General features: G+C 37.0%; 1 protein-coding gene across 2 annotated transcripts in view; it reads right to left on the bottom strand.

Moving 5' to 3' along the window:
* The window catches only part of LOC135200366 (uncharacterized), a 22,950-nt gene extending 14,583 nt beyond the window's left edge, over nt 1–8,367 (bottom strand). For both annotated transcript variants that reach the window (XM_064228978.1, XM_064228985.1), the window contains exon 1: nt 7,346–8,367. In XM_064228978.1, coding sequence (XP_064085048.1) covers nt 7,346–7,588 — 243 coding nt within the window. In that variant the 5' untranslated portion in view covers nt 7,589–8,367. The remainder of the gene's footprint in view (nt 1–7,345) is intronic.
* Nucleotides 8,368–12,500: the final 4,133 nt, after the last annotated feature.

Raw genomic sequence — 12,500 nt, 5'->3', positions numbered from 1 at the left:
ATATTACTAATAATATATATATAGATATAATGCCATAATTATAATATATATATATATATATATATATATATATATAGGTATGTATATATATATGTATATATATATGTATTATAATTTATATATATGTCATATATATATATATATATATACATATATATAATATATTATATAATATATATATATAATGTATATATATATATATATAGATATATTATGCATATATTATATGCATACTTTGTATATGATTAGTTTTGTGGTAGCCATGTTTTTTTTTTTTCAATAGCTTTTCTTAGAAATGAAATCGATCAATCAAGATTTAACGTTGCTTCCTACGACCGATGAATTACGAGGTGTTTTTCATTATCTCAATGTTGATTAGTTTCTTCTCTGCTGGTTGTTACCGCGATGCCATTTTTGTGAAGCACAGAAGAAAAGAGAGAAATCGTTATCTAAAAACTTAAAAAAAAAAAAAGCCACAATGAAAATACTTAACAAGACTATTTCCACGCGCATAATTTGGTTAAAACATGAACCCACGCGGAAATCAATATAATTCAGTGAAGCAAGTAGGAAAGAATAAGTTAGGTTCCGAAGGCCCTCTGCTGATCCGAACACGAATCACAATGCAATAAGCCACCTGCTTGTAATTTTGAGGTAACCACCAGTTTCTCCCAAGCATCTTGCTAAAACCTCTTCCTAGCTATTCACGTCAAGCCCGGGATTAAGGTTCGCGCTCTGGGAAAAGCGAAATTTTCAATTAACCGAATAAAAACGGTCAGCCATTACCGGCTCTCCATCATTTTGGGAGGTATCATTTTCTGAAGCCTTCGCCCGAGATTCAATCCGCGCCAAGTGTTTAGAACCTGCTTAAGAGATAGCCTCATTGTTATGTAATTACGGAAATTAGAGAGATGCCTCAAGGAAGCTCATTATACGTATATAATATATGTATATATATATATATATATATATATATATATATATATATATATAATTTTATATAAATATACATATATATAGATCAATGTATGTATATATATATATATATATATATATATATATATATATATATAAATTTATTATCACATCACCGTGATTCACATACATGCATATATATATATATATATATATATATATATATATATATATATATATATATATATATATATATATATATATATACATATATATATAATATTATATATATATACTATATAATATATAATATATATATATGCATATATCTAATTTTATATTCATATACATACATCTATATATTGATATATATGAATTTTTATCACATCATGTCCTTGAATATCCAATTCGCTCTACCTCGGAACTAATATATTTTCAAAATGTTAACCGAAGGGAAATTTTTTAGTTGATAATAATCCACGAGAGGACGAAATTACTATCAACTATAAAATTCCCCTTCGGTTAACATAACATAAATGAAAATTTATTAATTCCGAGGTAGAGCGAATTGGATATTAATGGACATTTGTAGCTTAATGCGTGTATATATATATATATATATATATATATATATATATATATATATATATGTATGTATGTATGTATGTATGTATGTATGTATCTTATAGAAACCGATCAATTTAAAAAACGATTGTAAAATTTAAGGAAAGAACGATTTGAAATTACTTGCGGCTTCTGCTTACCGAGTGAGCAAGAACAAAAGACGATCGCCCTCTCGCACAAATATGCCCAAGCTCTCCAGATTTTATACATCAATATTAATACGATCTGAGATGCATTTTTATTCATATGCATATTGGTAGAAATATGGGGGCCTTATTATGTTTTCAAATGACTACTTCCCTTCCCCCGGTAAGTGCGTGTGTGTGTGTGTGTGTGTGTGTGTTGGTGTGTTGCTCATCAGAAGGGAACGGTGAAAGGGCGTTGTTTTCAGGCCCTATTGCCCCAGCATGCCCATGTTTGATGCCTGTCTACTGTGCCAGTAAGTGATGGTGCAGTTCTTGTCAAACGGCTGGGCTGCAGTCATCACTCCCGGCCGCTATCAGCTTCATTGTTTTCCTGCGTCGCCTTTTGTCGACTGCGTTTTGAAAAGGACCTCCCCAAGATCTCAATTAAGCCGCGCGGCTCTTGTTCTTCTCCTGCACACGGGCGTCTCCTCTTTATCTTGAGGAGGTCGGGTTGAGTTGGAGAGATGTGGAGCCTCAAACTTGCTTTTGCCTGTACTTTTTGCCGTTTCAGTTTTTTTTACTTTCTTTCTTTCTTTTCTTTAAGTAAACTGCTGAGATAGTCCTGCCTGTCCGTCCGCACTTTTTTCTGTCCACACTTTTTCTCTCCAATCGTCAAACATACCAAATTCCAACCTGCTACCCTCAGCAGTTTTTTATATTTTATCTAAGGTTAAATTTAACCGTAATCGTTCGTCTGTCAACGCAATAGGACAAGCCACCACAGGACCGTGGCTGAAGCTTCATGAGCCACGGTTCATGCAGCATGGTACACACTACAGGAAACTCGATTGCACCGAAGAAACTTCAGCTGTTTTTTTTTCTCTCTCTCAGGGAACCAAAATGATTTCATTTGAATCCTCTTTTGGCATCATTCTAATTCATCTCGAATTCATCTGAAGGGCTCCATAGACGATACGATCGCCGGATAAATGTCATGTGAGCCGGAGGTAGACCTTTGCCGCTCAGTGATGGTGTTATAGTATAGAAAACTGCGCTTTTGCAGCAGAAGTGGGAACATCCCGCGAAAAATGGAGAACCTGGATTAAACTGTGGTTTGAGAAGAAAAATGAATGATCTCATGATTGTTTATTTAATGAACTGAAACTCTACCCTGATGACTGGTTTGATTACCCGAGAATGGAGGAGCAGGCCGACATATGGTCCCCCCTGTTAGAAGTAAAATCCGCGCTTGTATGAGACAACCAAAATCATTGTACGAGAGGTTGTTTCCGCGCCACAAGTTGCTCCTTGGGACATATAAGCCCAGAGACATGTAGAGCAATTAGTCAAGTTATGCAACACAAGTTTACAAAGGTAAAAATTAACAGAGCATCTTGCATAGTCTAGTGGTATGTATCTAGTAGTATACTGTAGTTTATGATCCGTAAAAGCAGAATAGGTCCTTAAACCTACGGTTCTGTAGCCAAATAAGAGTAAAATTTTAAGCTTTTGACAACAAATTTTTTTTATTTATACAAGGAAAATCGATATACTATTGAAAATAAAAATACTATTGAAAATATTATCATAAATCTATTTTATGCACGGAAAATAATAGTGTAATTTAAACAGTAGTACTAATTCATACATACATTCATATCTATGTATATATGTGTTTGTGGTTTAGAGCTATTGTTTGAATGACATTGCTATTTTCCGTACATAAGATAAGTTTATGATAATATTTTCAATGTTATTTCAATTTTCCTTTTATAAATTAAAAAAATTGTGTACAAAAGAATTTAAAATTGTACTCTTACTTCGCTAGAGAACCATAGGTTTCAGAACCTATTCTGCTTCCATGGATCATAGACCTACTGTATACTAGACTATAAGCCACTAGACTATGCTAGATGCATATATATATATATATATATATATATATATATATATATATATATATATATATATATATATATATATATATATATTTATATATATCAGCCTTCTATAATTTTCCAGGTAGTTTATCATAAGCCTGAATGCCCTTCTCCCAGAACTCCCTATCTGCCATGCTTCCCCTTTCAGCGTCTAGTTAAGACTGAAGTAAATCCTGAGATCACGTCATAAGACTTGGAGGCTTCAGGCCACCTGAACTGAAACGGAAGGCACGAACCTGGGAATTGCAGGTTGCGAGCTGGTCGGAGAGGCCGACGGACTCCGTCCACGCTTTGTTAATTCATATTACTCTTGTCGTAGGGAAGTTTTGGCACCTGGCGTCAAATTCGTTTTCTTTGCGGCGGATTTTGTCGCCATTTTTATTTATCTTGAAAATGTGGAGTGCCCCATGACTTTGACGATCAGCTGTGATACTATAATTGTCCAGTGATAATTATGAAGATAAGACTATTAAACTGAGGTGACGGTGATAAGGACAAATACAGTGAAAGAGATAAAATATCACCGTAGACAACAGTAAGAAAAATAATTTTACACAGGAACAAGTAAAAACTCGCCGTCTTCGGTGCAATCCAGTTTTCTGTAGAGTGTATAATGCTGTTTGAAACTCTCAGTCGCGGCCCGCTAGTGGCCTGTGTTTTTGGCACCAATAAATTTAACTTAAATAAAATAAAAACAATTGTGGCTAGAGGCCTCCAATTTGGTTTGTTTGCTGATTGGAGGGTGGACGATCAACATACTCATTAGCAGCCCTCTGGCCTCAGTAGTTTTTAAGATCTGAGGGCGGACAGAAAAAGCGCGGACGGACAAATCACCATCTCAATGGTATTCTTTTACATAAAACTAAAAAAAGAAAAAAAATGGGAAAATGTTACCGTACACACCACTGAAAAAAAATGTAACATTCTATATAAGAAATCTATACAACAAAGGGCTGCGTTCAAATCATCAGCGTCAATCATCCTATAGGAATAGGGGGTTAGCGCCGCCAGTGTACCTCATTTGGTGTAATGTAGGCACTACCTACGATTCTTTCCAGCGTCCCCTCGGCCCCTAGCTGCAATTACTTTCATTCCTTTTACTGTACCACCGTTCATATTCTCTGTCCTCCATCTTACTGTCCACCCTCTCCTTACAATTGTTTCATAGTGCAACTGCGAGGTTTTCCTGTTACAACTTTCAAACCTTTTACTCTCAACTTCCGTTTCAGCGGTGAATGGCCTTAGTTGCCCCAGTGCTTGGGGCAAATCAAAATCAAATCAGCGTCAATGATTTCATTGCAGGTTATAAAATACTTCCATACTTCCATTCAGAGCATCGACTGCTGAAAGATAACAGCGGAAACATTGAGGCTTTTGTTTTTCTGATGAATACAATTCCCATCAATCCTGATAACCAGCGATAAGAGTTAATCAGTGCCGTAAATATTCAGAGAAGGCAAAAGATATCGTTCAGAATACAATGAATTTCGAAGCCGCGGAATCGTGAAGTATTCATACTCAGACCAAACTGGAATCAGTCCACCTTTCAGAGGATGAGTGAATGCTCTGATCGCGAGGGAAAACGCAGGCTGCAAGGGAATTCCGAAGCTTGTTTTTGTAGTGCATTGCCATTTACCTTCACTGAGCTTTCTATTTTCGCTTGAGGGAAAGTCCTGTAAAGTCCATACATAATTTTGTATATATATATATATATATATATATATATATATATATATATATATATATATATATATATATATATATATACAAGTCATATTTCAGTCGGATTTTTTATATTCATATATCAGTGGCGTTTATATTCACACACACAACACACACACACACACACACACACACACACACATATATATATATATATATATATATATATATATATATATTTATGTGTGTGTGTGTGTGTTGTGTGTGTGTATACACGTATATAAATATTGAATTCATATATAAGTGGATTTTATTTTCTATATGAGTCATAAATCAATGGCGTTTGCTCAGTAGGGGGGTATTGCCGTCAGTGCACCTCATGCAGTGCCTGTAGACATTACTTAAGGTTATTTGCAACGTGTCTTCGGCCCCTACTTGCAACCCCTTTCTTTCCTTTTACTGTACCTCCTTTCATATTCTCTTTCTTCCATCTTACTTTCTACCCTTACCTAACAATTTATTGATAGTGGAACTGCTATGAGGCTTTCCTCCTGTTTAACCTGCAAACTTTTCACTGTCAATTTCCGTTTCAGCGTGGAATGACCTTATAGGTCCCAGTGCTTGGCCTTTGGCCTAAATTCTATATTCAATTCAATTCAATTCAAAGGCGTTTGTTTTCCACATAGTAAATTATACATATCCCATTGGCATTCGTTTCTCTCTCTCTCTCTCTCTCTCTCTCTCTCTCTCTCTCTCTCTCTCTCTCTCTTATTATTATTAAATTCATATATCAAAGGAGTTTCCTTATATTCAATTAAAAAATCAATGGCGTTCCTTTGCATTTTCCTCAATCGCTCACTGACTCTCTATGATATAACCTTCCAGATAGTTGTCTAAAACAAGATATTAAATAATCTCTATAGTTCGTTGTTCCTTTTATTGTGGCAGTCGTCGAGAAGGATTGTGTCCCAGTTTTTCTGTTGTATGATTTGTAATGTGATTCGTAATCTGTGTACACATCCGTAAACGCCTTCCATACAGTCATAAACCCAAACAGAAATTATACCTTTATTTATGGGATCGAACCACCGTCCAGTGGACGGGGACGAGATCAGGACGACAGTGAAGTTAGCGATTCGGCTAACAAGTGAGGTTACAAGATTATACCGATTCTGACCTTACAAATCACTGTCGAACTCGGTTATTCGTTATTAGAATCGATATTCAACCCCCTCTACCATGTTAGCAAATTCGAAGCCTATCAGAAAAATAAATGCTTTTGTTTTGTCACAAAAATAAATACTTTTATGGTGTCACTAAAACAAACGCTTTTATGGTGTCACAAAAACAAACACTCTAATGGTGTCACAAAAACAAATGCTCTATGGTGTCAAAAACAAATACTTTTATGGTGTCACAAAAACAAACACTTATAGTGTCACAAAAACAAACGCTTTTATGGTGTCACAAAACAAACGCTTTTATGGTGTCATAAAACAAACGCTTTTATGGTGTCACAAAAACTAACGCTTTTATGGTGTCACAAAACTAACACTTTTATGGTGTCACAAAATAAATGCTTTTATGGTGTCACAAAAACAAATGCTTTTATGATGTCACAAAACAAACACTCTTATAGTGCCACAAAAACAAACACTTTTATGGTGTCACAAAACAAATGCTTTTGTGGTGTCACAAAAAATAGCGCTTTTATGGTGTCACAAAAATAAATGCTTTTATGGTGTCACAAAAACAAACACTTTTATGGTGTCACAAAAACAAACGCTTTTATGGTGTCAAAAAAAAACAAATGCTTTTATGGTGTCAAAAAAACAAACACTTTCATGCAGTCACAAAATAAACGCTTTTATGGTGTCAAAAAAAAAAACAACGCTTTTATGGTGTCAAAAAAACAAACACTTTTATGTTGCCACAAAAACAACGCTTTTATGGTGTCAAAAAATAAACGCTTTTATGGTGTCACAAAAACAAACACTCTTATGGTGTCACGGAAATAAACGGTTTTATGGTGTCACAAAAACAAACGGTCTACTACCACACAAAGTCTGACGGACTCACCTTCACATAGGTGAAGTTGTCGTGGTCCATAAAGTCACACTCGTGGGCCGTGAAGTTTTCGTGGAGTCTGCAGAACCTCTGTAACCTGAGGTTCCTTTCCACAAATTCGACGGCGTTGTCACCGCCGAGCTTAAGCACAACTATGAGCAACAAGTACAGGTACTGGGCTGCCCGTCTACATTTCGAGATGAAGGAATTCCCCGCGTCGTTTCCGCTGATTTGGACTGTTTTCCGGGTAAACATATTTTGACTTTGCCGTTTCACTTGCCGTACATAACGAAGTATCACTTTTCTTCTTCTTCTTCTTCTTCTTCTTCTTTACTTGTTGTTGTCTGTTAACGAAGTCCTTTTCTTCTTCTCCCACACTTTTTTGGAGTTTGTTGACGAAGTCGTCTTCTTCTTCTCCCTTGTTGACGAAGTCTTCTTCTTTTTCTCCCTCACTCTTTTGGAGTCTGTTGACTAAGTCCTCTTCCTCCTCCTCTTCTTCTCCCTCACTTTTTTGGAGTCTGTTGACGAAGTCCTCTTCTTTCCCTTCTTCTTCTTCACTTTTTGGAGTCTGTTGACGAAAACTTCTTCTTCTTCTTCTTCTTCTTCTTCTTCCTCACTTTTTGGAGTCTGTTGACGAAGTCGCTGTGTGAATGGGCACTGAAGCAGCTTGACTTGTGATTATTTTACGAAGACCTCCTCTTACCTTGACACTGTAGCTGTGTCGGCAGAGCCAGCGACTGGCCATTTATAGCTCGAAGATATAGTATTTCTTCGATAAGAGTTTCTATCAGTTTTATCGAAGTGTTTCGCCTAAGCCTCTCTCGACCTCTTCCCCGATTCGCACTCATCCGGTCGAATTAAAAGCCATTTCCACTTCACGATCTCGGAGGCTTTCTAAGAAGAGTCGCTTTTGCTATTTTTTCACTTTCAGGTTTTCTGAACATTGACCACCAGTGCTATCACAAACTGAATGACAAACTCCCTTTAATTCATCTCATTCATCGATGGAAGAACTCACGAATAGCAACAAACACATCACATTAAAAGGAAAAAAAAAAAATCGAATGGTCCATGATCAAGTCCGTTTCGATGAGATTGGGAAAGGTAATGTCGCCATGACACCTGAAACACGCAGCTGTGACAGTCGTATATCACATAATGCGTCGATTTGCCATTCAGGAAAAAGAACTTGCGTTTTTATCGTGTTCATTGGCATCTCTCATTCTCTCCCTCGTGGCTTATCAGGTGCTGATTTATTGTCCACGGTGATAAACTCATGCAGGAATGAATTCCTGTCGCATGCTCTTGTGTTGCAGCTCGTTTTAGTTTTCTGTTAAAGAAAACTATTGAGAACGCTTTTTGTCTGTAGGTCCGCCCTCAGATATTAAAAACTACTGAGGCTAGAGGGCTGCAAATTGGTATATTGATTAAAAAAACTACTGAGGCTAGACGGCTGCAAATTGGTATGTTGATCAACCACCCTCCAATCATAAAACATACCACATTGCAGCCATCTAAACTCGGTAGTTTTTATTTTATTTAGTGGTAACGTTAGCTGTGATCATGCGTCTGGCCACCACTGGGCTGTATCTGAAAATTTCATGGGCCGCTGTTCAGAGGATCTTGGGCCGTGGCTGAGAGTTTCATTCAGCATTATAAGTTGTACAGAAAACGTATTTTTTACTTGTTTTTTTTTTTTTTCTGTGAGTAAAGTTAGACAAATATTAGATAATCTTATCTGTGTCTGATCTTTGGCTATTTGCTATTCTTCCGTCTGGTTCGTAAGATATTGTGATATCGATGGATTACACATAAATGCTTTTGTGGAGGGGCGGGCTGTGCCCTAAGACCCGAAAATATTTGGAGGGCCAGAATCTGGATGTAGTTCCAGGATGTTATTAGGCTAGTGGGGGAGGTGGTTAATACTATAAAAAAAATAGATACAAAATTCAAAAGTACACTGAAAGTGGTATGAGAATAATAAATGAAGGTATAAATAACTGCGGAAACTCTTAATGAGTTAAAAATCAGTCAAACAGATTTGAGGTAGAAATAAAAATACAAATAAGCAAAAGCTAGGTCTAAAAGTTAGTTGTACATATCTGGGTCATCAAAGATTGCGCGAGATATTATCACTTGGCTGAGGACGAAGCTATCACTCGAGCCGCAAATACTTGAACCTATAATCAGAATATGGGGCAAAAGACCTTTCATACGCATGTTTAGCACGAGTCCGTTGGGGATTTTTTTGTTTGAACTCGGTATGTAATCAACTTTTGCGGTGTGTTTAGTACAATCCCGTTGGGATCTCCAACGGGCTTGTACTAAACACGCCGCAAAGGTTGATTACATACCGAGTTCAAACAAAAAAAAACCCACGGGTTTGTACTAAACACGCTGCAAAGGTTGATTACATACCGAGTTCAAACAAAAAAGTACAAACACGCCGCAAAGGTTGATTACATACCGAGTTCAAACAAAAAAGTACTAACACGCCGCAAAGGTTGGTTACATACCGAGTTCAAACAAAAAATCCCCAACGGGCTTGTACTAAACACGCCGCAAAGGTTGATTACATACCGAGTTCAAACAAAAAAGTACAAACACGCCGCAAAGGTTGATCACATACCGAGTTCAAACAAAAAATCCCCAACGGTCTTGTACTAAACACGCCGCAAAGGTTGATTACATACAGAGTTCAAACAAAAAAGTACAAACATGCCGCAAAGGTTGATCACATACTGAGTTCAAACAAAAAATCCCCAACGGGCTTGTAATAAACACGCTGCTAAGGTTGATTACATACCGAGTTCAAACAAAAAATCCACAACGGGCTTGTACTAAACACGGCGCAAAGGTTGATTACATACCAAGTTCAAACAAAAAACCCCCGACGGGTTTGTACTAAACACGCTGCAAAGGTTGATTACATACCGAGTTCAAACAAAAAAGTACAAACACGCCGCAAAGGTTGATCACATACCGAGTTCAAACAAAAAATCCCCAACGGGCTTGTACTAAACACGCTGCTAAGGTTGATTACATACCGAGTTCAAGCAAAAAATCCACAACGGACTTGTACTAAACATGCCGCAAAGGTTGATTACATACCAAGTTCAAACAAAAAAGTACAAACACGCCGCAAAGGTTGATTACATACCGAGTTCAAACAAAAAATCCCCAACGGACTTGTACTAAACACGCCGCAAAGGTTGATTACATACCAAGTTCAAACAAAAAAGTACAAACATGCCACAAAGTTGATTACATACCGAGTTCAAACAAAAAATCCCCAACGGACTTGTACTAAACACGCCGCAAAAGGTTGATTATATACCAAGTTCAACAAAAAAAGTACAAACATGCCGCAAAGGTTGATTACATACCGAGTTCAAACAAAAAATCCCCAACGGACTTGTACTAAACACGCCACAAAGGTTGATTACATACCAAGTTCAAACAAAAAAGTACAAACATGCCGCAAAGGTTGATTACATACCGAGTTCAAACAAAAAATCCCCAACGGACTTGTACTAAACACGCCGCAAAGGTTGATTACATACCAAGTTCAAACAAAAAAGTACAAACACGCCGCAAAGGTTGATTACATACCGAGTTCAAACAAAAAATCCCCAACGGACTTGTACTAAACACGCCACAAAGGTTGATTACATACCAAGTTCAAACAAAAAAGTACAAACACGCCGCAAAGGTTGATTACATACCGAGTTCAAACAAAAAATCCCCAACGGACTTGTACTAAACACGCCGCAAAGGTTGATTACATACTGAGTTCAAACAAAAAACCCCCAACGGGTTTGTACTAAACACGTTGCAAAGGTTGATTACATACTGAGTTTAAACAAACAACCCCAACGGGCTTGTACTAAACACGCTGCAAAGGTTGATTACATACTGAGTTCAAACAAAAAAGTAAAAACACGCCGCAAAGGTTGATTACATACTGAGTTCAAACAAAAAATCCCCAATGGACTTGTACTAAAGACGCCGCAAAGGTTGATTACATACTGAGTTCAAACAAAAAATCCCCAATGGACTTGTACTAAAGACGCCGCAAAGTTGGATACATACCGAGTTAAAAAAATCCTTAACAGGCTTGTGCTCAACACGTCACAAAGGTGGATACATACAAAAAAAAACCAACGGGCTTGTATTAAACACACCGTAAAGGTGGATACATGCCGAGTTAAAAACAAAAAATCCCTAACCGCCTGTACTAAAAATGCCGCAAAGGTGGATACATACAGGGTTTAAATTTACCCTTGAGGTTCACTATCTAAAAAATATAAATGTGATTTTTTTTCTGTGACCTTCTTTCAGTGACTTGTTTACCTGTGACATTTTTATCTGGAGTCACACCTTCCCCCTCTTTGTCTTCAACCAAGGGCCACATAAATATTCAAGTGTGTAAAATCCTTTCCAAACTCAACAAATGACTAAGACCGATTTCCGGATTTCATTGTCAAGGTTGATCTTACAGTTAATAAAACTGCAATTGTTGACATGAATGTCAGATTTTATGATAGGTAATTTTATCTTGATACTGATAAAGTTGAATTTGTATATACTGAGGGAGTAGACATTGCAGGTTTTATGCACACAGGCAGACACGCATCGCACGTTATATGAGGTATCATTTACAACCAATATATATGTCCAAATGGCTTATATTAATACGTATTTACCTGGGGGATCTTCGTTAATCAATGGGATACACTGAAGATCCACGCAACTTACTGGACAACGCGAGATATTAACCTCTGGCCTGCTTCAAAGGGGTGGATGATTAGGTAAACCCCGGGGGTTTTAACTTGACTAATTATATTTGCAACTGAAACTAATATAAGACTGGTTAGTGTAACTGTGACAAAAATCCAATAGACCCTCACTACACAATGAAAAAAGCAATGTGGTATATTCTTGAGGGAGAACACAATAGAAGCCCACTTCAATGGGTGCTGTAAGGTAGTGGGGAAAGCCAATATTGCACACAAGTTGATGCACAGAAACAACAGCTGACTAACTCCTAATCTGTAAATCGAAAACAACATTGGTTACTCTCTGGAACGAGGCGTCTGATTATGGCATTGAGGAGTTGCATAGAGGGTGCCTGGAAATTAACTCAATTCTGGTAATTCACAATTGA

The sequence above is a fragment of the Macrobrachium nipponense genome, chromosome 23, assembly GCF_015104395.2.
Source record: "Macrobrachium nipponense isolate FS-2020 chromosome 23, ASM1510439v2, whole genome shotgun sequence".
Taxonomy (NCBI): domain Eukaryota; kingdom Metazoa; phylum Arthropoda; class Malacostraca; order Decapoda; family Palaemonidae; genus Macrobrachium; species Macrobrachium nipponense.
This window is presented reverse-complemented; position numbering and strand designations above follow the sequence as displayed.